General features: G+C 61.5%; 2 protein-coding genes across 6 annotated transcripts; one reads left to right on the top strand and one right to left on the bottom strand.

Annotated features, from left to right (window-relative positions):
- The first annotated feature begins 3,554 nt into the window (after positions 1 to 3,554).
- LAGE3 (L antigen family member 3) lies at positions 3,555 to 4,858 on the top strand. The gene is made up of 3 exons (XM_023249158.2): positions 3,555 to 3,833; positions 4,148 to 4,276; positions 4,520 to 4,858. The coding sequence occupies exons 1-3, from the start codon at positions 3,616 to 3,618 to the stop codon at positions 4,632 to 4,634; spliced, it is 462 nt and encodes a 153-aa protein (XP_023104926.2). The 5' UTR covers positions 3,555 to 3,615; the 3' UTR covers positions 4,635 to 4,858.
- Positions 4,859 to 8,368: 3,510 nt separating this feature from the next.
- On the bottom strand, positions 8,369 to 24,334 carry PLXNA3 (plexin A3). Of its 5 annotated transcripts, none has more exons than XM_045050646.1 (34): positions 23,969 to 24,334; positions 21,468 to 22,091; positions 20,561 to 21,100; positions 19,897 to 20,079; positions 18,939 to 19,067; positions 18,768 to 18,868; positions 18,281 to 18,404; positions 18,034 to 18,190; positions 17,855 to 17,954; positions 17,567 to 17,681; positions 17,200 to 17,400; positions 16,967 to 17,063; positions 16,636 to 16,826; positions 16,411 to 16,556; positions 16,219 to 16,339; positions 15,977 to 16,113; positions 15,698 to 15,868; positions 15,319 to 15,412; positions 14,996 to 15,235; positions 14,777 to 14,920; positions 14,473 to 14,707; positions 14,241 to 14,383; positions 13,905 to 14,161; positions 13,714 to 13,780; positions 13,474 to 13,620; positions 13,229 to 13,388; positions 12,971 to 13,074; positions 12,700 to 12,796; positions 12,224 to 12,414; positions 11,799 to 11,968; positions 11,099 to 11,311; positions 10,810 to 10,960; positions 9,327 to 9,436; positions 8,369 to 8,927 (listed from the first exon to the last, which is right to left on the bottom strand). In XM_045050646.1, the coding sequence occupies exons 2-33, from the start codon at positions 22,062 to 22,064 to the stop codon at positions 9,341 to 9,343; spliced, it is 5,619 nt and encodes a 1,872-aa protein (XP_044906581.1). In that variant the 5' UTR covers positions 22,065 to 22,091; positions 23,969 to 24,334; the 3' UTR covers positions 8,369 to 8,927; positions 9,327 to 9,340. The 5 variants fall into 5 exon arrangements, with proteins under 5 accessions (XP_044906581.1, XP_044906582.1, XP_044906583.1 ...); XM_045050647.1 differs by having other exon boundaries at positions 8,369 to 8,484; XM_045050648.1 differs by having other exon boundaries at positions 8,369 to 9,436; positions 23,965 to 24,334.
- Positions 24,335 to 24,386: the final 52 nt, after the last annotated feature.

Below are 24,386 nucleotides of genomic sequence, written 5' to 3'. Positions count from 1 at the left end.
ACCACAGAACACTGCCAACACTCCAGCACCTTCCCTGGCGCCGCCTTCCCAGTCATACTCCTCGCCCAAAAGTCTAATATCCTTTCGAATGATCAAACTGTTCTAGCCGTGGTTCTTTCTGGTGGGCCCCTGTGTCCCTCTGACATGCCTCCTCCCTTTGTATTTCAAGCGCTTCCTTACTTTGTGGCACTATGAAGCGCTCCAGGCTCATCATGTATTTTTTTCCTGCCCCAGCTCTGGAATCACCCATCACTCCAGGAAGCTCCGGTTCCTTTTAGTGGAGAATGACATGGAGAAAGCAAGGCTTGGGTGTAGGGTGTGTTCATTGCTACTGGAGGGTCATCGCTTCTAAACCCTTTCACCGGACAAAACAAGGAAATATGTATGTTTAAGCTCATACTGCAATCCAGCATCACAGTCCTTTCTCACCGTTCATCATTCCACAGAGAGAACTCTGGTTACTGACAACAGCGATATATTTACTCATTTGCTGCACTGGGCAGTCTACCTTAAAGGACACCCCAAATGGCCTCACTGCAACCTCATGACTACCATTGCTGACGGCAAAAATACTAAGAGTAAGGTCAATTCTTGTGTCCTTAGAATATAATGCCCTGAAGGGATATACAAGCAGAAAGCGGAGTTAAAATCACCTGAATTTTCTCTGGGTGGTTTTATTATCATTTGGATGTGTAGTTAGGCTCATGTGTTTGTTTTCATTTGTTTTTGTTTGTATTCAACTTTTGCATTTCGGTTGTTTTTAGCTCTTTCAAATGTACTTTCGAACATGTGAGCTATTTATGTGGTTCAAAGTCAAAACTGTACAAAATGGTACAATCCAAGACATCCCATGCCCATTTTGACCCCTACAGGGGACTATTTTCATTAGTTTCAGGTTTCTCCTTCCTGTTTTTTTTTCTAATAAACATGTGTGTCTGTGAGAGACAGAGAGACAGAGTCAGAGAGAGAGTGTGTGTCCTTTGCATTCTTTTTTTTTTTTTTTTTACACAATATATCCCGGAAATCATTTCATTTTTCATTATGGATTCTTTTTTTTTTTTTTTTAACTGCTGTCTGGGGTGATTGTATGAATGCACCATAGTTGATTTCACTAGCTTCCTGCTGATGGACTCGTACCTTGTGCCCCATAGTTTCCTATGACCACTTATGTTACAAGGAGTCACTTTGGGCATACACTGTTACATATCTGTGAAGTAACTGCCTATATGAGAGATTGCAGGGTCCACACAGCCATGACTCTTGTACTTAATACTCTCATTCAACAAGCAACAAACCACCTACTGAAGAAACTGCACTGAACAACAAAAAGGTACCAGAGATGATATATGACCAATATAGAAGAAAACAAAACCAGATTATCATTTCAGATTATGAAAAATTCTATGCAGCAGACTAAAATGGGCAAATGTGATGAATCGTGCCTGGGGGTAGGATGTTAGACTGGTGACCCAGCAGGCCTTTCAAAGGTGACACTGGAGCCAAGATCTTGAAGACAAGGAGGAGCCAGCTATGGGAAAGTTTGTGGAGTCTTCCAAATAGAAGAATAAATTCAAAGTGGTAGGGCAGGCCACCCTTGGTCAGGAGCAAAGGGCCCCCCAGGCTGCAGAGAATGAGGCAGCAGACAGGTGAGGGTACACGATGGATGAGCGGGAAGCCAGGTGACACACTTTTATCAACTACATCAAGGAGTTTGGATATGATTCCAAGGGCAATGGGAGATCATTTTAGAATTTTAAATAGGTAAGTGATGTTATGTGATTTATATTAAAAATTAAGACAGGTGCCTGGGTGGCTCAGTTGGTTAACCATCTGACATCAGCTCAGGTCATGATCTTGTGGGTCACGAGTTTGAGCCCTGCGTTGGGGTCTGTGCTGACAGCTCGGAGCCTGGAGCCTGCTATGGATTCTGGGTCTCCCTCTCTCTCTCTGCGCCTCCCCCACTCATGCTCTGTCTCTGTCTCTCAAAAATAAATAAATGTTAAAAAAAATTTTTTTTAACTCTTTTTGATCGTAGGGGTGTCTGGCTGCCTGGTTCGTTGGGTAGAGCATGCACCTTTTGGCTTGGGTGTGTGTGGGAGGGGGGTCGTGAGTTCGAGCTTCATGTGGGGCACAGAGATCACTTACAAAATAAATTAAAAAATTAAAAACACTAAAGGTCATGTAAAGTCACTGTGAACCTTTTGGGGGAGAAATACACACAAAAGAAGCTAGGACCACCCTCAATCCCACCACACAGACATACGAGGTGTTTACACTTCAGGCTACCGTGGCAGGATTTCCGTGCACATATACAGTAGCTTCCTAAGTTGGGATTTTAGGGATTTCCCTTTTGCACTGTGGTTTTTCCCTATGCGACCGCATCCCTGTTCTCCGTGGCCACTAACTACTTTAGCTCCAGTCGCCATCCCTTCCCTCCTTGCCTGCTACTGGCAGGCTTGCCCCCCGACGGGAGCCCCTTCGTGACCTTCCCAGACCGCCGATCTGATCCGCACCTGTGCTCAGTCGCCCCCTCCAAAGGCCGCTTTGGTGTGTCCACCGGTACCGGGGAAGGGGACGGGGTGCGGGGCCGTGTCCGTCTGGGCTGTGGCCCATCTCCCTCCACGAACCGCTGCGAGGTCGTGGAGCCCCACGTGCTGGGGACACTGAGCCCAAGGAAGAGGCAGGGCCCTCTGGACAACAGGCCGTGGTGCCTGGCGGCCTCCCACGAGGTCTGGGGAGGGGCTAGAGATGTGGGGAGGGGGTAGAGCTGAGGTGGGACTGGTTTGCGTGGGTGCAGTGGGGTCACACGTCACAGCGCGTGGCGACTATTGGTGAGGGAGCAGCTGCTGGCTAGGCTGCCAACGGCGGGGTCTCCGGGAGCCCAGGGCTGAGCTGGCTGCAGGGAAGGGGACGCGGGGGCGGAGCCGGCTGTGGGGCAAGGCGCGCGGGAAGCAGTCCCGAGCCCAGGAGGAGCACAGGAGGTCCGTTTGCGCAGGCGCTCCTGGGAGCCCGGTTGCTTTGGACGCTTGGGGGCGGAGCCTTAGGAGGGAGCCCTCATTGGCTAGGAGGACAAGGGTGGGGGGGTAGTCTCTAGGGGCTCCTGGCAGAGCTGGCTGGGCGGGAACCAGTCAGGCGCCCAAGGGAACGGCCGGGAGGTGGGGGTGGGGAAATGTTGGCTTCGGCGCTCCCGGGAGGCCGGGGTGACTTGCGTGGGCTTTCTGAGGAAGCGCTCATAGTCTAGCTAAGCCAGGGGGTCTCCCAGGGCCCAAGGGCGGAAAGGCCGCCTGGGCGGGCACCGGCCGCAGGCCTGGCGGCCTCACTAGGAACCCTAGGAGCCCGTTGGCGCAGGCGCCTGGGGGTGGCGTCGAGCTGTGATAGGCGGGGCTTCCGCAACCAGGGTCCGAGAGAGCCTGGGACAGCGTCGCTTTGGCGGGAACCGGCCACGCGCCCGGCAGCCTCCCGACGGCCCGGCCGTTTGCGCGTGCGCGGGGAGGGCGGGGTGGGCGCGCGGGGCGGAGCTTCGGGAAGGAGCCGCAGCGCCTCAGCCACCAGCCGACTGGGCGAGCGGCCGGGCCTGTGCTCGAAGGGCGGGGTCTGGGGCGGAGTGCGGCGACCATGCAGGCGGCAGACGCAGACGCAGGCGGCCGGGCGGGCGGCGCCGACAACAGCCTGGAGGGCCAGGGCCAGGGCGGCTGTGGCGGCCTTTGCAGCGCAGGCACGGAGGCCGCGGTCGCCGGCGCAGCTCCGCATGTCCCGCGACCACAGCACGCCCCGGGGCCAGGCGGAGATGCCCTCTCCACGACCGGAAGGCCGGAAACCCGAATACACATATTGTATCCTAGCCGAGGGGACAGCGGGGCATGGGCAGGGGGCGGAAAGGGAGAGGAGCCGCGGTAACCTGCGGGGCGTGGGGCAAAGATCTGAAAGCAGGGTGGTCCCTGGGTGGCTGGAGAGAGGTGGGGGAGGAGGAAGGAAGGAGAGCAGGGGGGAAACGGGTTCCTGGGGGGCGGTGGGAGGACCTGGGCCAGGGAACGGGGTGGCCGCGAGCGATTAGGGCCGGGAGTGGGTGGCCTCGTCAGGGTGGCCTGAGAAGGGGGCTCAGGCCCTAAGTGAGTAGGGGTGGTACCTTAACCGAATCTGCACCCAGCGCCCTCGGCGTGCCTTTCCCGTCCCACTTGGAGGCGGAGATCGCCTGTGCGTCCTTGGCCCCAGATCGTGAACCGCACGGAGGCATCGTGGAGAAGCAGCTCACCGTAACTGACAGCGTCCTGGCCATGTAAGTTCTGGAAGGGCCGGGGTCGGGGTGGCTGCAGGTGGCGGGTCGTCTCCATGGGGGGGATGCTCTGCTGGAGCTGTGAGCACTAGGTGCGGGGAGGGGCCCCGCAGGCTCTAACACCTGCACCCGCGGAGAGGGGTGCTCCTGGGGGGAGAAGGGTGCGAGGGATGGGTACTTGGGGGGGGGCGGAGCGAGGAAGGGGAGGAGCCACCACCTCCAACTTGATTGCCTTTTCTCTCTCAGCCGCTGGAGAGCTGAAAACTCTCGCCTCCTCCGAATTTCCATCATCAACTTTCTTGACCAGCTTTCCCTGGTGATTCGGACCATGCAGCGCTTCGGGCCCCCTGTTTCCCGCTAAGCCTGCGCTGGCGAAAGGGGGCTAAGGTCTAGTCTCGTGTCCCCCGTCTGGGCGGTCCGTCCTTCCTAGGGCAGTGATTCCTGCACTAGCTGCCACCTGAGGTTGGGGGCCTGCCTGGTGTTCTGAGGGCAATGAGGGCCCGAGCCCTTGGGCACTCATGGTCCCCTTGTTTTGTTTGCCATTTAAATGTTTGCTACTGCAGAAAATAAAACTGAGTTTTGCTATTCCCTGTTCCTTCTCAGTTGTGGCACCCCCGGATAGTCTTCCCTTTGTCCTCAGGCGGGGGGGCGGGGGGGGGCGGGGTGGCTCCTGGGATGTCGACCTGCAAGTCGAGGAAGGTGGTAGAAGGCAGTTTGGGAACTGGCAGAACCCACGTGCGTCCTGTCCTTCGGTATCAAGGACTCTCAACATGTGGGAATATGCCCATCGTTTGCACGTTTCGCATTACTCCTGATGTCTTTCATCTAATGTGAACTTTTTATCCAAACTCTTCAAAAATATTGAATGAGTGCAGGAAAGATGCATTAAGGGCACCTGGCAGGCTCAGTCGGTTGAGCGTCTGACTTTGGCTCAGGTCGTGATCTCGGAGTTGGTGAGTTCCAGCCCCGTGTCAGGCTCTGTACTGACAGCTGAGGGTCTGGAGCCTGCTTTGGATTCTATGTCTCCCTCTTTCCTCTGCCCCTCCCCTGCTCAGTTTCTGTCTCTCAAAAATTAATAAACTTAACTTTTTTTTATAAAAAGAAAAGATGCATTATAATATTCTAATGTAACTACTGAACGTTTAAATTGCTTTCACCTTTTTGCCCTATTTTAGGTAATGACTCAGTGGAACTCTTGCATATGACCTTGCACGAATGATTGCTTCCTTCCACTAGGTTAAAAGAGGTACAATTAGTGGGTAAATATTTAGTATATTTTTTAAAGCTCTGTCAAGACTGCAAAATTAGTCTCCAGAAAACGTACCTACCACTCTGCCAGAATGCTGGTTTTGCTACACCTTGTCACTGCTGGCTCTGGCAAAATTTGAAAACAAAATTCATTTGGGGGTGCCTCTGGCTCATTTGGTTGACTGTCCTACTCTTGATTTCGGCTCAGGTCATGATCTCAGTTTGTGAGATGACAGTGGGGAGCCTGCTTGGGATTCTCTCTCTGCCCGCCCCTGTTCATGTGCACACTCGCGCCCTCTCAAGAAAATAAACATTTAAAAATAACAATTTGGGGCACCTGGGCGGCTTAGTTAAGCATCCAACTCGATTTGGGCTCAGGTCATGACCTCACGGTTTGTGAGATCAAGATCGAGCCCCATGTCTCCCTCTCTCTGCTCCTTCCCCACTCACAATCTTTCTTTCAAAATTAAAAAAAAAAACCATTTAAAAAAATCCTTAAAAAATAATGTAAAAATTAGTTTGCACGAGAAGAGCAAACAACCCAGAAACACTAGAATCAGAGCGTTGAGGCTGACTGGCCTTAGCTCAGTGAGGAAAAGTGCTGGACAACTGTCAGCCTTTTGGTGGAAGGAGTGCACTCCCCGTGACACACGAGGTCTCCTGCAGACTTGTCAAACCCAGCAATTCTGGCAGCTCTTTGGTGGACAGACGCCATGGGATTTTCTCCATAGGTGATTGTGTTTTCTCAGGATAAAGCCAGTTCTATTTCCTCCTTTCTGACCTGGGTACCTTATTGCGGAGAATTTGTGTGGGTTGGGTTTCCCCGCTTCTCTGCGTGCCCGTTAACTGTAGACTGGATGCTGGACATGATTCTCCTTGGGTGCTGGAGGTCTTTCTATTCCTAGAAATATTTGTGAGCTTTGTTCCGCAATGCCGTTACTTACCTGGAACAGTTGGACCCTCTTGAGTCTTCGAAGACTTGCCCTATGGGACCAGAACAGCTCGGGGCAGGTGTCATTTTCCACTCCCACACTTCCCCAGTTGTGAGGTTTGCCCCCCTAGCCGGTGGGGACAGCTGTTGGTTGTTGTCCCGCTTGAGTGCCCAACAAAGTTACTTTCGTTCTGTCAGATGGTCCTCAGCGGGCCTCCAATGGTCTCCCCGCGCGCTTGCGCTGATCAGCCGTGCGCTGCTGCCTCCCACAGGGTCCTCTGCCCCACCAGTTCCGGTGGGCCTCAACACGAAACTCCCAGTGCGGTCAGCCGGGACAATTGCAAGGCAAGGCCGATCTCTGACTTCTCATCTCCCAGAGATCGCCGTTCTTCATCGCCTGATACCTGGTTTCCTTACAGCTTGGGTCTCATCTATTCTGTCTGGTTTGGGGGGCTCTTTCAAGTAAGTGGCAGTGTAAATCGGTCCCTGCTACTACACACGCACGAAGAGTCTATGACTGCTGGACGTGGGGCGAGCTGGTGCGTGCTGCAGGGGAGACACGCCGTCACGGGGACAGTGGTGGTGGTTGTGATGACGACACTCTCACCTGACAGCAGACAGCATCTGTAGTGGCTACAGCAAGGGTCTCTTTCTCTTCCTTCCTTTTGAAAAATAATTTTGAAGACCTTCTTGATGGTTGAGGATCTGGCTGTTTTATTTATTATTTTTTTTTAACTTTTTTTTTTTTCAACGTTTTTTATTTATTTTTGGGACAGAGAGAGACAGAGCATGAACGGGCGAGGGGCAGAGAGAGAGGGAGACACAGAATCGGAAACAGGCTCCAGGCTCTGAGCCATCAGCCCAGAGCCTGATGCGGGGCTCGAACCCACGGACCGCGAGGTCGTGACCTGGCTGAAGTCGGACGCTTAACCGACTACGCCACCCAGGCGCCCCAAGGATCTGGCTGTTTTATACCACTCTCCATTCTGCTAGCCTCTTCGTTCTCCCAAAATGGTTCTTGGGGAACCATTCACTTGGGCTTTCTTTACCTCCTAGGTTAAAAACTGCCTTGTTTAGGGGCACCTGAGTGTCTCAGTCAGTTAAGCGTCTTTGACTCAGGTCATGATCTCATGGCTGAAGACCCGGGTCGGGCTCTGTGCTGACCGCTCAGAGCCTGGAGCCCGCTTCGGATTCTGTGTCTCCCTCTCTCTCTGCCCCTCCCCACTCGCACCTGTGCTCTCTCTCTCCCTCAAAAATAAACATTAAAAAAAATTGTTTTAATTGCCTTCAGTCTGTCATTGCCTTTCTGTAATCTCACAATGGTAATTTTTTAAAACCATCTTCCTCGGCCTCCCCTCTCTCTCCCTGCCTGCTTCCTCTGGGCCACGTGCCTGCACAGCTGTCAGCCCGGCACCTCCCTTGGTCTGGGCTTCAATCCTTATCCTGGATCAAGCAGCTTTCTCTTGACTGTTTACCTCGCCTTTTTGTTTACTTGTTTGTGTTTGAAGTGAGGGCTAAGTTCCATCCTCTCAGCCTTCCCCTTTGTGAGTGTACAGGCCTAGGAGTTTGGGCAAATGCATAGTTTTGGAACCACCACCACAGTCGCAGTGCCTGCTGCGCTGGGAAGGGGACGAGGGCAGGCAGGACAGAAGTGGGGAGACTGGCACGCAGGCGAGAGACCCCCAGGCTGCGGCCAGTGGAGGTGGGGAGAAGGGAACGGGTTCCGACCGGATCTTGACGGGAGAGCCACCGGGGTTTGCTGGCACGGATCGGACGTGGCCCTGGACCTCCTCAGATGCGCGGGACCCGTGCAACGGGTCACCCTTCCTCCCACAAAGGGAACCCAGCTCCTCCAGAGTCCAACAGCCTCCCCACCTGCCTCCCTGCTCGCCGACCACCCACCTGCCACACACTGCCACCGTTTTCCCGACGTTTAATTCAGAAACAAGGTTCCAGGAACAACGACAAAGAAGCTCATGCCAAAACAGAGGGGACAGCTGGGTTTCCGGGACCACGCGCCGGGGCCAGATTCCTCGGAGGGGGAAGAGGGAACAGAGGGGTAAGGCACTGCCGCCTCGGCCACTCGGGGCGGGCGCAGGACAGGGCAGCGGGGGTGAGGGGTCCGGGCTGAGCGGGCACCACGCCGAGGAAGCTGGGCGCTCGGGCCTGGAGAAGGAGACTTCCAGAGCCCCCAGGCCCACGTGGGGCCCTGGCACGAACCCGCTCATAGCTCCCCAGGTGCTGGGGACAGGGCGCCCGAGAAAGGTACGGTCCGACCCCCGAGAAGTCCGGAGGGGATGCCGGGACCCAGCCGCGGGGAGACCCCTGGGCGCAGCCACAGTCTGGGGACGGCTTCGCCGCATCACCCTGGGCGCCCCCCTCCTCGCCATCAAGTGCTGCTGGTGTCGGGGGCCCCTGCTCGGACCCGGCGGGGCCGGCCACGGCCAGGGGCAGGTGCCAGAGGCGAGGCCGAGGCTGACCGTGCCACCAGGGAGCCAGGACGACCCAAGGACAGAAGGGGCGTGAGGTTGTCCACATCCCAGAGAAGGGGCACGTGGTGACAGACGGACACGGTGAGGTGCAGATAAATTAAATAAATAGGTGGTTGGGGGTATAAACAGGAAGAGGGGGCAGGGGCTGGCACGACCCGGGGGCACAAGGGGAGGAGGGCGGGGATATTGCTGCTGCCAGGGTCAGGACCCTTGGTCCCGTCACCACCGCCCCCACGCAGGGCCCAAAGAAAGGCACTAATGAAGGGGGCCCGGGTGTGCGCAGGGCACGAGAGTCCGGTGACCACCCCATCCCCGCCCCCGTGCCACCCGATCCAGGGCTCGGCCCCGAGGTCACCTCAGGCCTGGGACGCCCCCTCCTCACCGGTTCCGCCACCCTTAGCTGTTGCCAGACACGAGGCTGATGATCTGTTCCAGTTTTTGCCGCAACTTATGCTTCCGACAGGAGGCGTCTCGGTCCAGAGCGGTGAGGACCTGGGGGAGGAGGGCCCCCCCGGAGCCGGGCTGGCGAGGAGGGGCCGCTCCCTCCCTTGCCAAGCCGTCCTCCCCTGCCTGAGCTCTTTTGTCCCTCCTGCGTCCACGCACCCCGCTCTCTGCGGGTCCCCGGCACGTGGGAAGGGCTGCAGCCCCCCACCTCTGCACACGCTGCGACTTGGCCACCCCGAAGCCACCGCCTTCTCTGCTCGGCGGCCACAGTGCGGCCCTTCCCGGGAGTGGGCTGGACCCGCTGTCCCCAAACACCCCGTCCCTTCCTGGCCCACACCCCATCTCCCCAATCCCCTCCTGAACCCCAACCCCGCACCTGATCTCCCTGTCCCCTCCTGATCCGGAATCTGCACCCAATCTTCACTTCCCCTCCTGACCCACACCCCCACCCAACCTCCCCACCCCTTGTGACCCCCACCCCATACCCAATCTCCCCATCCCCTCCTGGTCTCCCCGTCTTCTCCTGACACCCGCCCCCATCCTGCACCTGACTTCCTTGTCCCCTCTTGACCCCCATCCCAACCCGCACCCAACTTCCTCATCCCCTCCTGACCCGCATCCAACCCTGTCTTTGCTGGTCCAGGATCTCCTTGCCAAATGGGGCAACCTTCTAGGGCTTCATTGCCCTTGACCATCAGTAGCACCCCAGGAAGCCAATCATACTTTTCTCCCTCCTGACCACCCCCTTCCTGCCCCAGGTGTGTGTGTGTGTGTGTGTGTGTGTCCTGTTCCAGGAGGCCACCCTGCAGTCTTGGGGTCCCTCCCTCCACTCCTCAGTCTCTGCTGCTGGCTCCCTGTCTTCTCTGCCACCTCTGAGTGTCCCAGGACCCCAGGACTCAGTGCGTGGGCCACTTGTACCCCTACACTGGCTCTCGGCTGCCCTTGGTGAGCTCATCCAGGCTCAGAGCTTTCTGGGCTATGTCCTGGCTGACAGGTTCTTACTTCCAGCAATAATACAATCTCAGATCCATACCTCTATGTTCCCTGTCTACTGAAGTGTGGTGTCACCAATGCCATGGGCTGGATAAGGTGCTGGCCCTGCCTACCTTCTGGCCCCACCCTGGCCCCTCAGCCCACCCCTTCCCTGGACCTTTACTTTTGCCCGAGCAGAATTTCGTTCTCTGGCCAGTGGCTTCTCTCCTAGCCCCCTCAAATCCCAGCATCTCTGGAAAGCATCACCTGTGCTAGCCTGGGGGCTGAATAGGGGAGGCGCTGCGAGCGATCTAAGAGATGGGGTCCGTGCCCCCTCTGTCCCCTCCACCACCCTCTAGTGCCCTTCACCCTCACAGGGCCCCCCTGTGTTTGCCACTGACCGCACCATCAGGGCCTAACGACTGGGGGCCCGCGAGACTGGCACGCACCTCCTGGCGGTACTTGGTGACATAGAAATAGAGTTCACTGAGCGCGCTTAAGATGTTGAAGTCACTGGCATGCAGACGGGACTGCTCCACCAGGTAGGCGTCCATGTCCTGGTCGCTGATGGATGCCATCTTTGCAATGTCCCGGTAGTACCTGTTGGGACCCTGAGTAGGTCACAAAGGCAGGTGCCACCAAAGCCCCTGCCCTGGCAGTCAGGCCGGTCTCTGGGGACTTTTTCCCCAAGCTGACCCAGCACGGGGCTGCCAGGCCTTGCTTCCCCTCCCAGCCCACCTCTCCACCCAGCTCTTATAGTTGGGGATGTCCTTGGCGTAGAGCAGCTTGTTGGATGGCGAGTCCTTGCCCAGGCGATGTTCAGACGTGGAGCAGGAGTCCATGAAAGTCTGGGCCACCACTGACAGGCAGGCGTCCGTGATGCTGTTCTTGTGGATGTCGAACACAAACTGGGGGTTCTTGATCACGTTTACCCAGAAGCGCAGGGGCAGGCTGGATAGAGGGACAGGCACCTGAAGCCCATCCCGTCAGTGCTCCCTTCTACGCTTCCTGCCTGGCCTGTGCACATCTTGCCCACAAGCAGCAAGTGTGACACATTTCGGGTTAGCGGCCTTTTCTTTAAGTTTCTGCCAGACTTCAAGCAGTTAGAAATGAGAGCAAACAGCCTTCCGTCCTCGCTGCATCTCACCCCGCGCCACGGCCACCACATGGGCCTGGCCGTCAGCACCTCTGCTCTGTGCCGGCCCCACTCCCGGCCTCCCACATGGCCCAGCGGGGCCCGTATCCGGAATCAACCGAACTCCCCTTCTGTGCTTGAGGGGCGACTGATGCAGGCCCTCTCCTGCCTGGATGGCCACTCCAGCCCCCGTCAGTCACCCACCCCCCTGGTCTCTGAGTGCCGGCACAGCCACATGTGTCCTCCCTTCCTCTGTCCGCCCATCCCCAGGGGGGCCAGCAGTGGCCCAGCACAAGGCGGTACCAGTTGCTCTTCCAGGTGTGGCGCACGTCAGGGTCGCTGATCTGGCGCCGGTCGGCCTGCTCATCCAGGAAGTCGAACATGTACTTGATGGCCAGGGGCAGGGCTGAACCTCGGTGAGCCGTGCTGAACACGGTCTCGAAGAGGTCATCCACAAACTTCTGCAGCGTGCCCTGCAGGGGTCGGCAAGAGCACAGGTCAGGTTGGGATGGCCCCACAGCAGAACAGGGGGACAGAGGGGCAAGGAGCTTCCCTGCAGGGACAGTGCCCCAGACGGGCCCTGCCCCAGCCTCAGGCCTTAAGAAAGGCGCACCAGATTTGAAGAACCCCGTGGCCTACCCCCAGGGCAGGCCGGACCAACCGCAGGGCCAAGGCCGGGCTAGAAGATGTCTGGGCTGAGGCCAGGGTGGCTCAGGGCAGGCCCACACCTTGGTGGCCAGGAGTCGAGTCAGGTAGATCTCTGAGACCATCTTGCTGCCGCGGTCCCCCTCGCGGTGGTCAGCATGGTCGTGGTTCTTCACCAGGTGCCACAGCTTGGTGCCAGTCTCCTGGTCAGGCGTGATCATGGGTGCCCGAGAACGGAGGCTGTCGGGGCTGCTGGCTGTGCGCAGCAAGCTCTCTGGGGCAGGGGACAGGCATGCCTTTTAGGCCAGTGGGGCCATGCCAGTCATCGCCACGGCTCTTGCCCACCTCTGTTCCAGGAGCCCAGCAGGCTAAGGGGGCTGCCTACTCTTACCGGCCCACCCCACCTCCAGGCTCTATGAAAGTGGACGTCTCCCAAGGGCAAGGCCCAGGGCGACCACCAGAAGCATGGTGGCCACTCAGAGAGGGGGCTCCCCAGGATGGCTGACACAGCCTCAGAGGGCACAAGGCCAATCAAGGCCATCACCCTGGAGGCACCTACCGTAGCGGCTGAGCGAGCGGGTGAAGGTAAAGGAGCTGGCCATGTTATAGGCACACACTTGTTTGGGCACCAGTGCCACCAAGGAGCCGTCTGTCACCTGGAAACCACAGAGACAGAGGGGGGCAGCACAGGAGGCTGGGGAGCCAACGGGCCTGAGCCACCACCTACCCGGACCCTGCGGTGTGCATGTCGGAGGTACCCGAGGCTCCCCAAGGAGGGACTGTGTCCTCGGGGCGGGGCCATGGCCCCCAGGTGGCTCCTAGCCCCTCACCTGATAGTGGGCCAATGAGTTGACCCTCTTCCAGTCACACTCAATCTTCGTGGTGACGTCTTCATCCTGGAGGATGATTCGGGCCATACGGCCCTGGCGCCATTCTGTAGGCCACAGACAGCCCTTGAGGTCCTTCCCAGAGTACCCTGGGCCCCGGGGCCCACCTCCCTCAGCGGACAGAGCCCAAGCAGGGAGCGGGAATGGCAGTCAATGTAATGTGGCCACAGGGTGGGGGCCGGGAGGAAGAGGCAAGGTCACCTAGGTCCATGTCTTCGGCTTTGGGGCGCTGCGAGTATGGGACGCCCTTGTACACAGCGTCCAGCAGCTTATCTTTGGCTTGGGTGACGCTGTCGCAGTTGAGAACCTTCACTGGGACCTGAGTGCTGCCCTCGCTCTCCGGGAACACGCAGTGCAGGGTCTGCGGGTGAGGGGAACCACAGGCTGGACCCCGGACGAGGTGTGCCGTCATGCCTGAGGCCCTGCCCACCCGACCACCAACCCACCAGCGTTTTGTAGTCGATCTGCTGCCGGATGAGCTTGTCTTCACTCAGGGAGTAGCGGGCCTCGCCCGTGATGGCATCGATGGGGCCCTTCTCCATCTGTTGCTTGATGGCGCAGTAGAGCAGAAACAGCGGCTCCCCGGCACACTCCTGCAGCCAGGGGCGGGCACACGTACGCTGCCCGCCCGCCCGCCAGCCGCTTCCCCGGGTCGCCCTGCCCACCGGCCCACCCGCCCAGCACACCTTCAGAAACTTGTGCAGCAGGAATGTGAACCAGTTGGTAAGCATCTTCTCAGCCACTGACTCGGTCCTAGGGCAAAAGGGGCGCTGGGCCAGACTGGAGAGGGGGCCCACCCACCTTGCTCCCCAGGCAGGAGCGGGCCTGGTGGGAGTGGGGCCGGCAGGAGGCGGGGCCGCGGCCCTGCAGCACCTACCTGCGCAGAAGCAGCTTGGGGTGGTTCTTGCTCTCCAGGTTCTTCTCTATGAGGTCCGCCAGCAGCTGCTTGAGCAGCCCCGTGGCGTAATCGAGGCGGCTGTGCAGGACCACCATGGTGAGCGAGGCCACGGTACCACGGTCGCGCATGGAAAAGCTGCTCTGGGCCTCCAGCGTGTGGATGAAGGTGAGCACGAAGGCGCGGCTGTGCAGCAGCTGTCCAAAGAGGCGCAGGGCCTTCTCGACGTTGGGGGGAGTCTGGGAGGGACAGGGCGTCTCAGAGAGTGGGGGAGGCATGGCAGGGGATGAGGGCCGGGCAGGCGAGCTGGGGACTCACATCCAGCTCCTTGAGCACCGGATGGGCCTCAATGCCCGGGAAGAGCACGCGAACGGCATAGGTCCGGTAGTCCAGGAAAGGGATCTGCACCCCGTCCATGTGGTTGGTCAGCTCATTGATATCCGTCTGCAGCTCAGCAAAGGCTGGGGAGGGCGGGGAGGAAGAATGAGCGCAGCGGGAGGGGAGAGGCTCCCAGCCCACCCACCCTGCACCACACCACCATCCCAGGCACCTTCCTTGCATTCCAGAGCCACGCGGGACTCCAAGTTGTCCATCTGTAACTGAAGCCGCTTGAGCGTGCGGTCTGCATCCTGAGTCTTGCGCTTATAGGCGACCAGCACAGCGGTGATGGCCAGCAGCAAGAGCCCGCCGCCCACCGCCAGGCCCACCATGGCCGGCAGAGTCAGCGCCCGCTCGGCCGTGATGTGCAGGGTACCCAGCCAGAACTCCAGGCCACCTACCAGTACCTGCAGGGACAACCCCACTGTGAGCTGACCCCCACGCCCACCCAGTGGCCTCCCCCACCTCCCACGCACCATGACAGGCTGCCGGCCCGTCTGGCTAGGTGAGTCGCACAGGAGCTGTGTGTCGGAGACAGTGAGCGCACATGGCTGGCCCCCGATCAGCACCGTGTAGTTGAGGCGGGAGCTGCCAGCTGCTGCGGGGATCAGATTCTTGCCCTGTGGGTGGAGGGTGCGGTCAGCCAGGGCTCCCCACCTCCCGGCCTCTCCTGGTCCACTGCGCCCCACTCGCACCTTCAACACTACGTGGGAGCCAGGCTTGACATCCAGGACACCGGAGGGCCCCAGTGGCTCGAAGCTGGGATCAGGGTAGTAGGTGAAGGAGGACCGGTTGAGGGAGCGGGCCGTCTGCACATGATCCAGCAGGAAGCCAAACTCATCAGGGTGTTCACCCTGGGCCTGTGGCTGGGGCCGTCCCAGGAAGATGCCGGGGGCCTTACACAGCATGGCGGTATCGTTGATCACCTGGCATGTCTGCAGGGACAAGGGAGGGCAGCCCGGCACATGAAGCCACAGGTGGCAGGGTTAGGGGCAGGGCGAGGACCGCTGGCACTCACGTTGGTGGTTTCGATGCCTCGGTACTTGGCCCGGACCCGGGGCTCCTGGACGGTCAGTAGGTGGGTCCCGCTCACAGTGATGGCAGTGCTTCCACTGGGGGCAGCGGGGGAGGGGCCTCAGGCTCCCTCTGCCACTGCTCCCAGCCTGGCCTCCAGAGAGTTATCACAGCTGCCATGGAGCCCGGGGCCTCCCCCACCCCAGGTCACTGGGTGAATGCCAGGTGCCATGTTGTTGGGAGGACCCTGCCCCCCTCTGCCAATGAGGGCTGAGGCTTGGAGGACGCGTAACTTGATGCCCTGGGCCCCAGTCACCAAGCGAGGCCCCGGGACAGGAGCTCAGGGACACAGTCCCCGACCCACACTCCTCCTCAGGTCTTACTTGATGATGCTCCAGGTGGGCTCAAGGCGTGTGACCGTAGGGTCCTGGGTATAGGTGTAGAAGACGCCGGGACTAGAAATGTTGGCACGGTCGATGGCCAGGGTGATGGGGGCCTGGCTGGGGCCCAGGGTGGACACGGGTGAGATACACACGATTGTCTCGGCGTCTCTCCTGTTGGTAAGTGGGGCGCTGAGAGCAGGTAGCCCAGGGCCATGACTCACCCTGCCCTTGTGGCCCCCTACCCAGTGCCCAGGCCAGAGCTGATGGGGCCCCGCCCACCTCACGAACTGGCACTCGCCATCTCTCACAGTCACTGTGACCCTGCTGCCGGCATCCAGAGAGCTCCCGGAGATGGTGAGCCGTGTGCCCCCGGAAGCCGGGCCCCGACCGGGACTTACGCGGTCAAACGCTGGTGTCTGTGGGAGAAGCGGCCCTGAGGAGAGGGAGGAGGTGGCCCGGTGCGGGTGGAGGGGAGGGGTCTCAGAAGGAAGGGGAGGGGGAAGGACGGGCAGCCCACACACCACGAAACTGTAGAGCTGTTCGGACTGTGTGCGGAAGTCAGCAGAACAGTCGCCCACACAGAGCTCCGCGGGCCCCGGCGGTGGGCTGGGCACCAGCGACTCCCCCATCTCACACACGATCCTATGGGTGAGAGAAGGTCAGGGCTGGGGGCAGACAGCCCAGGGCTCGGGCGCCCACACGGCCGCACTCACCTCTCGGCGCTGACGTACTCGGAGGGGATAGGGTTGCAGCGCACACCTGCGACCCGCAGGCCCACGTCCCGGTAGCTGAGGCCCAGGTTCTCACCCACGATGGTGACCCGAGTGCCTCCCTCCTTGGGCCCCATGAGCGGGTGGATCTGCAGAGCAGGACGATAGGCGAGGGTGAGCCCAGACTCGTGGGTGCCTGGCAGACGGAAGGAGACCGGGGAGGCTGACCTGGGCGATGCGAGGGTGGCTGCAGCGGGCGCCCTTCTGGCTCGGGTGCATCCAGTTGGTCTTGGGGGCCGGGCAGTGGGCCCGCAGCTGGCACCTGTGCTCCGAGACGCACCAGCCGCAGTTGAAGCGAGGGTCAGCCTTGAGGCAGAGGCCGCAGCTGGGCCGCCGTGCCCAGCACTTGTACAGGAGAGCTGCGGGCAGAGGGCACCGCTGGGGGCGGCCGCGGGGCGCCGGGGGCACCGAGGACCCCGATGCGGGGTCCCCCTGCCGCACCTGGCCCCAGTTCGCGCCCACCGTGCCCCAGGCCCTACAGCCCCATGCTGCCCCGCACCTCGGAAGGTGGCAGGCTTGTCGATGGCGAAATCGCCATCCCAGACCACGGAGAAGTCCAGCTCGGTGTCACCGTACTCGTCGCCTTCGTAGGAGTACTGGGAGAGAGGGACCCGCGTCACCCCAGAGCAGAGGTGCTCAGAAGGTCCCCTGCCAGAGGCACGTCGAGCTCTCTGAGCAGCGAGCCGGGCGCAGACCCGCACGACCAGCACGCCCCGCGGGAGGGGGCCTCACCGACGCGTTCTGGCACTGCACGCTGCTGCTATTGAAGCGCACGGCCGGCACCCGTTGCTGCCGCCCCTGCACCCGGACTACACACTCGTAGTTCTTCTGGCCTGACTGCGGCTGCGGCAGGTTCTTGGCCCGCAGGGTAAGGGGCTGCATGACGCCGACTGGGATCAAGAGGTCCCCGCCGGGCAGGATCTCAGGGCAACCCTGCGGGGAGACCGCCCGTCAGCCACACACCCACCGCTGCCATCTGGGCCCAGCTGGGCTGGCCCCGAACTGAAGAGGCTCCGGGAAAGCAATGAGAACAAAGGCAGAAAAGCCAGAGGCCAGCCCACATGGAGCCCAGCCCCCTCGCGCACGGCACCCGCCTCACCTCAGGGCTGTGGACCCTGCCCTCCTGGAAGGAGCACTCTTGGGGGTGGCTGGTGCACACGTGGCGGTACTTACACCAGTGGCAGGGGTACGGGCTGCCGACGCAGGACATGCACCTGCAGGGAGAGGCTTCGCGAATAACACAGAAGACCAGGCCGCGCTCTCACCACTCGCCCACGGGGCACACGGGAAGCGCCAGGGAGGAGGCGCCGGGGCCCACCTGAGGCCCACACAACACAGCAGGGGACGGAGGGGTGTGGGGACAGAGGTCAGAGATGCCAGTACTCACGACCGGAGTACGCTGCAGTTGTAGAAGACGAAGTCGACCCCGGCGAACTTCACGCCAGTCTCCTTGGACAGCAGCTGCAGCCGCACAGTGCGCGTGGCCCCTGTGGCGAGCCCAGGGGTGGCCGTGAGCAGGCCCGGGACGCAGAGCGTCCCCATCCCGGAAAGCCCCAGCCTACTGACCGTGCCCCCTGGTGAGAGCCCGCAGCTCCCGGAGGGAGGGCGACGGGCACTGCAGCTCCCCGGAGGGCAGCAGGACGGCCTCGCTCTCCGCCACCTCCTCAAAGGTACAGCTCACGCCGACGCTGAGGTCTGGCACGTTGCGCACGGCCACGGTCAGCTGGGGAAGGCGGAGGAGTCAGAGCGGGAGGTGTCCCCCCCGACACACACACACGCGGGCCCACGCGCCCCCACCCATCACAGCACTTACCTGCACCCCGGGTGACGTCACTGAAACATTGTTGGGCCGGACCCGCACCTGGACACACTTGCTCAGCTCCTCGGCGAAGCCATGGGGGGCGGAAGCACCCGGACAGGCTCCTTCACGGCAGCATCTGCGTGGGGTTAGGCCAGAGCACGTTATACAGCTGTCCCGAGGGCCCTGGCCGGGCGGTGGGAGGGTACACATATGTCCGCAGGGAAGAGGAGACGGCCAGCCCAGCCCACAGTGCCAGGCAACAGCATGCTTTGGCCTCGTCCCCTGGGCCCTAAGGGCTGTCACTCGGGATGGGGGCTCTGCTCATTAGCTGGATGAAGTAGGAGGGGACGGAGGCAGAGGCCACAAGGGTACGACTGGGAGAAATGGGTACGTGGGCAAGGGCACGCTCTGCCCACCCCAATCAGTGGGCATCGCCGGCTCCTCCCAGGAGCAGGACCCCTGCAGACCCTTCCTCCCCGCCCGGCCCTATGACCCTCACCTGTGCTGCAACACACACCAACCGCAGTGCGGGTCCCCCGAGCCGAGGCAGGCCGCGCAGCTCATGTACTGCTCGCACGTCTCCACCGGGAGCTGGCTCACCTGGGGACGGCGGCGTCAGTACCCGCCCTGCCCCCACCCCGCCGCCCGCTGCCGCCTGCCACGGGCCTACCTGCTTCTCACTCAGGAGGTAGATGTGCCGGTGGTCGGGGCTGAAGAGCAGGTCTCGAAGGATGGGGCTGCCATCCACCACGGGCACTGTCTCGTACAGGTGGGCATACTGGGAGCCGTCAACCCGGACCTGGGCCGTGAGACACGCTGGCCTGATGCCACAGGGTGCCACACACACCCAGAACATCCACTTGTCAAGCCACGGACTTTCCAGGTCGTGGCCAAGCTGAAGCCAGGGCCTGGTGCGGCTCAGCTCTCAACCTGCCCACTCCCGAGATGGCCATAGGCAGGGGAAGAGCTTTCTGGGGGATGACAGACACCATCCCGGAATGAGCTCATGCTGACAGTTACACCCTGTGCAAACTGACTAAAACCACGGACTGTATGCTTTAAGTGGGAGAAGTGTATGCTTTGCGGGCGATGCCTCCGTGAAGTGGTTAGAGATGCAAACAAGGGCCCAGGAGGGGCAGCAGACCAGGCCCCCCAGAAGTCACTGGCTCCCTTCACAAACCCTCCCCAGCCAACCCCAGAACTCCTGGGGACAACTCCGTATTTGCCAGGTGAGCCGGACGAGCTCGTGGCAGCTCTCCTGACCACTGTCCCTTCGGAGCGAGCACACTGGGGCTCCCAGAGTGCGTCTCCCCCTTTCATGCTACCCCGTCTAGGAACGGAAGCAGCCCTGGTGCCCATGAGGGGACAAGAGGGCAAAAGGGGTTACATTCACATTTTTCCTCCTTCGTTCAACTGAGGACCCAGCATGATGGCTCAGCCAGGGCCCCTGCACTCCCAGAAGAGAGGCCTCGAGACCGGTCTGGTCCGTGTCACGGGAAGCCAGCAACTGAGGCCACAGTGGGCACTGGTGTTGGAGAGGGCGGGTGGCCGAGGAGCCGCCTGCGGAGCGTGGCCAGGTTCCTGGGGCCCAGCCCGGGAAGTCCCCCCTCCCCCGGCCCTCGCCCTACCTTCTTCAGACTGCCGGTACGAGTGCCAATGAAGACCACAGAGTGCCGGCGGTAGGTGTAGGCGGCCACGCTGGCCATACCATCGCTGCTGTCAGCCAGCAGGGGCAGCCCCTCGATCACGTGTAGGCCACCCAGTGGCTGGTTCAACACCAGCCCGCAGAAGTTTCCGTTTATCTGCATGGGCTGGTGAAACAGGATGGGTGCGGTGAGAATCCGAGCTTCGGGGCGCCGGCTGGACAGAGGGCAGAGACCCCATATTCCGGACGGGAGCTGGATCTGGAACCGGCTCCCCCCACCAGCCAAGACCAGCGGCTTGCCCTAGGACCCCACAGGAAGCCAGCGGCTCAGGAGGAGGAGGAGGAGGAGGAGGAGCGGGGGAGGGGGGGGTGAGGCTGAGGCAGCGGGTGGCCCCCGGACACACCACACACCTCCGAGGCCTGCGGGACGGCACAGGGCCGCCCAGGAGCAGGAGCGCGGAGCACCCGGAAGCCGGCAGCTCATGAACAGAGAGCACCCGTCAACAGTGAGAAGGCGGCCGGGGAAGAAAGGGGAGCCGCAGAGGGCGGGGGCAACGAGGGTGGGAATCCCTGACAGGAAGACACGGCGTTCCAGGGTAGGGTGCGGGCACTGAGGCCGGGGCCCTGCGGCGCGGGCGCGAGCTCACAGTGTTGATGCAGGGCAGCTCCTTGTTCAGCAGCCAGGGCAGGGCCAGCGTGCCCTCCCCCCGGTAGCAGGACTGGATGCGGCGCCGGATGTGGGCGTTGATGTTGCTGAGGGTGAAGAGGCAGAGGACGGTCTGCCGTGGCGGGCTGGCCCGGTTCTTCTGGCCCTGAGAGAAGACCGTGAAGAGGACGTCCTCGTCGGGCGGCACGCCCAGGGCCTGGGCCAGCAGCAGGCCGGGCTTGGCCAGGTGGGCGCTCTGCACCAGGCGGTACTCCACGCCTCGCCAGGAGCAGCCGATGGGGAACTCCACGTACGAGTAGAACTCCGAGTCCCCAGCGCACATGCGCACAATCTTGGACGTGAAGAATTTCTCGCCCGCCGTGTCGAGCAGTGTCTGCTGGGTGTCCAGCTGCAGCGTCAGGAAGTACACGAAGGAGGCGCTCACAAAGCCGTAGATGTAGTAGATGTCAAAGGCAGGGTACAGGGACAGCGTGTCTGAGGGGATCTTGATCTGCGAGGAGACGAATTCGTCCTGGTACACCTGTGGAGGGGGTTCAGGAGAGAGCATGGGACGAGGCCCGTGTCCTTTGCCAACCTCCCAGACCCTGGCCTCTCGGCCCCCACAACCCCACTCCGGGCCCTGCTCCCAGGACACGGTCGCCCCTGGGGCCTCCCTCATGATCCCACTCTGCCTGCAGAGTCATAGGAGCGCAGCTCAGAAAGGCCGCCGAGGGTGGGCTGAGCAGCACCCTCCTGGGCCCTGGCCCGGCCTCAGCGGCTGGCCTCCTCCTGGATCAGGGCTCTTCCGGTGCAGGAAGGAGGGAGACGAGAGGGGTAAGAAGAGGCAGCAGGGGAAGAGGGCCCGGCAGCCCATCTGACAAGGTGAACAGGCGAGCGGGCTCACCCACCAGACTGAACATGTCGGCCCCGTCCTCGTCGCTGATGAGCTTGCGCGAGCTGAGGGTGGGGAAGTACTCAGACTTGCCGTCCACGGCCGTGCCCACGAACAGCTTGCTGGGCCCCCGAGCCTGCTCCACAATGACGCCAGCCATGGAGTCAGGCTCCTGGGCTCCCGACAGGTAGTGCTCCTTGCGGTGGTGCGGCTCACCCAGCTTGAAGAGGTCATCCAGGCGCAAGAACTGGCAGATGCCTTGCCAGATGCTGCCGCAGGCCACCAGGCGGCGGGCCGCATAGTCTATGAGCAGCAGCTTGTTCACGTTGTCGACAGGTGCTAGGCGGTGGGCACACACTCGCATGCTGGGAGGTGGGTAGCAGCGAGCATTGTCCTCAACAGGCCCTGTGACGTGCGCCCGCAGCTCAGTCAGATTGGGGGCCAGCTTGAAGACGCGGTTCACCGCACCCACGAACACCTCCCCGGTCACCCGGTGCACAGCCAGGTGTGTGAGCGTCGTGTCTGTCACCGAGAAGGCAGGGAAGGGCCTGCCGCTGCCCAGGGCCCCCCCCACGGCAAGGAGGACCAGCAAGAGGAGGCAGACAGCAGGCATGGCTGGCAGCTGCGCCCGAGGACAGGCCTGGGGAGAAGAAGCAAGCGCAAATCAGAGGCCCAGGCCCAAGCTGCCTGCCTTCCTTCTGCCCCACTGGCCTAGGGCCTCCAGCGGACCGAGCACCATGCCACAGAGGGTGGAGGCCACTCCTCCACCAGCGGACCACAGAGTCCCAGATGGTGCCCGTGGCTGGGAGACAAGGAGGGCCTCCACCAGGGCGCATGAGTGAGCAGCGAGCACAAGCAGGCTTGAGGGCCATCAATCATCCCCCACCCCCCACCCCCGCTGGAAAGGAGCCAGGAGGCCTCCCCACAACCGGGCCACACCCAAGGGGGCAGCAGAGCCAGATGCTGAAAAAGGAAGGGTGGGAGGCCCTCCCAGAATGAGACCCCAAACACCAGATCCTGGAGCTTAGGGTGGCCAGCCACACGCAAGAGCCACTACAGGCAAGTCCCAGGCCACAGAGACGCCCCACGCCCAAGTTGGGGGAAGGGGAAAGGCGGAGAGTGAACAATCCTAAGTGTGTGTGTGGGGGGGGGGGACACCACTCCAGAGTGGCATTGCCACCAGGACACCCAGGTCAGAGGTCTGAGGCATCCAGATCTGAGACTGAACCCGGTGCCATCACACCCGGAGTCCTGGCCCCAGCTGCCTCCTCGCCCCAAGGGCCTCCCCTAGCTGGCTGTCCAGGAGCCTGCTGTCTGGCCTACCCACCGCAACACAAAGCCGAGTTGTGCCTGCCCCCACAGCCACGCGCCAAGACAGACATAAGTCAGGCTGTGCTCAGGCACAGCCAGACAGATGGCCCAGGGAGCCCTGTGCAGTTCTCCCTCCAAATCCAGAGGTTAGCTGGGGAACAGGAGGTGTCGGGGGGGGGGGGCGGTGCAAGGAGCCCTATGGAAAGAAAGCAATGTCCCTAAATCCAGCGAGGCCCTGGGGAGATGGGGTGGGGGCCAAATGCCCAGCTTGGCCAGGTCTTCACCCCCAGGCCACACCCAGCTTTCTGGCCAGCTCTAGGCAGCAAAGACAGCAGAGCAGTGTCATGGCACCCAGTGGAGCAGGGCTCAGAGCTACCCTCTCTGTGCCCAAGCCCCAAGGGAGACACAAGGTACCCAGCTCAGGGGGCGGGGGTACAGGGGACCAAACTAAGAATGCATAGGAGATAGAAAAGAAAAAAATGCATTTGATAGAACAAGGAACAGGCCCTTCTTGAAACTGAAGAGTTTCAGCTCAGACTGATCATCTCTCTGGGGCTCTTTTGTCAGGTCTGCATCCTGGACCCCAATGCAACAGCCAGAGAAGAAAGGGAGGCGGAAGAGATGGGGGTGCCATATCCCACCCTCACCTCCTCCACAACCGGCAGGAATACAGGCCTAGGAATGGAGATGGGGGCAGGGGAGAGGTCAGGAGGGAGACCTGGAGAGGCAGGATGTGCCACCCAAGCCCCCACCCCAACCTCCACCTGTAAGTGGGAGCCTCGGGCATCACAGGCACACCCAGCTGTCTGCCCGAGGAGAGAGACAGCCCTACACAGAGATACGGCTCCAGGGTCCCACTCCCCGATGCCCCCCACCGTGCTGCTGGCCTGGCTCGCCCAGCCCCCACCGGGGGCACTCCTCAACGGACCCACGAGGACCCCGGTGGATGCAGGCGCCCCAGCAATCCTTGGACGGGCCGCTCCTCAGCCACAAAGGGTCCACATAGGGCAGGGGAGCTGGGCTCAGGCTGGCCGTCTTTGCAGGCGCCGGGCACGAAGGACCACTCAGGCCGGCGTCCAAGATGCAAGAGCAGAGGTAGGGCCCGACCCCCTCGAGGCCGAACCCAACCTCCGAGCTGCCCGAATCCCGGGCCACCGAGCAGTCCGTCCCCTCACGGGCGGCGGGGTATGGAGGCCACCTACCTACCGGTCCCTCCGCTGCCGCTGGCTCCGGGTGGCCGCCTGCCAGCCACGTGGACGCGCCCCCGAGCCCCACACCGGCCCCACTCGCGCGTCCCCGCCGCCGCGCCCCGCGCGCGCCCCCGTCGCCGCCCACACACTGGGCAGGCCCGCGGCCGCCGGGGCCTTTTAAACCCGGACCGTACCACCGCGCCGGGCAGGGGCGCCCAGGGAGGGCCGGGCGGCCGGGTGCGCGGCCGAGGGCCGCTCCTACCCCGGGGCCGGGGGGAGCCCAGCGCGCAGCCGGGGACCCCAGGAACCGCCTGGGTGTCCGCCCAGCGAGCCTACCCCCCCCTCGCACAATGGCCGCGTCCGCGGCGCGTGCCTCTCCCTCTACTCCCCGCCCGCCGCCTGGGGCAACCCTGGGACCGGCGCGCGCCCGCGCC

Source organism: Felis catus, chromosome X (assembly GCF_018350175.1).
Source record: "Felis catus isolate Fca126 chromosome X, F.catus_Fca126_mat1.0, whole genome shotgun sequence".
In the NCBI taxonomy this organism is placed as follows: Eukaryota; Metazoa; Chordata; class Mammalia; order Carnivora; family Felidae; genus Felis; species Felis catus.
This window is presented reverse-complemented; position numbering and strand designations above follow the sequence as displayed.

Coding starts and splice junctions, on each gene's coding strand:
- LAGE3 (XM_023249158.2), top strand. CDS start 3,616: ATGCAGGCGGCAGACGCAGACGCAGGCGGCCGGGCGGGCGGCGCCGAC. Junction 3,834..4,147: donor GAAACCCGAATACACATATT/GTATCCTAGCCG, acceptor ATCTGCACCCAG/CGCCCTCGGCGTGCCTTTCC. Junction 4,277..4,519: donor ACTGACAGCGTCCTGGCCAT/GTAAGTTCTGGA, acceptor TTTCTCTCTCAG/CCGCTGGAGAGCTGAAAACT.
- PLXNA3 (XM_045050648.1), bottom strand. CDS start 22,064: ATGCCTGCTGTCTGCCTCCTCTTGCTGGTCCTCCTTGCCGTGGGGGGG. Junction 21,101..21,467: donor GGGCCGACATGTTCAGTCTG/GTGGGTGAGCCC, acceptor CCCCCTCCACAG/GTGTACCAGGACGAATTCGT. Junction 9,437..10,809: donor TCACCAAGTACCGCCAGGAG/GTGCGTGCCAGT, acceptor CTCCTCCCCCAG/GTCCTCACCGCTCTGGACCG.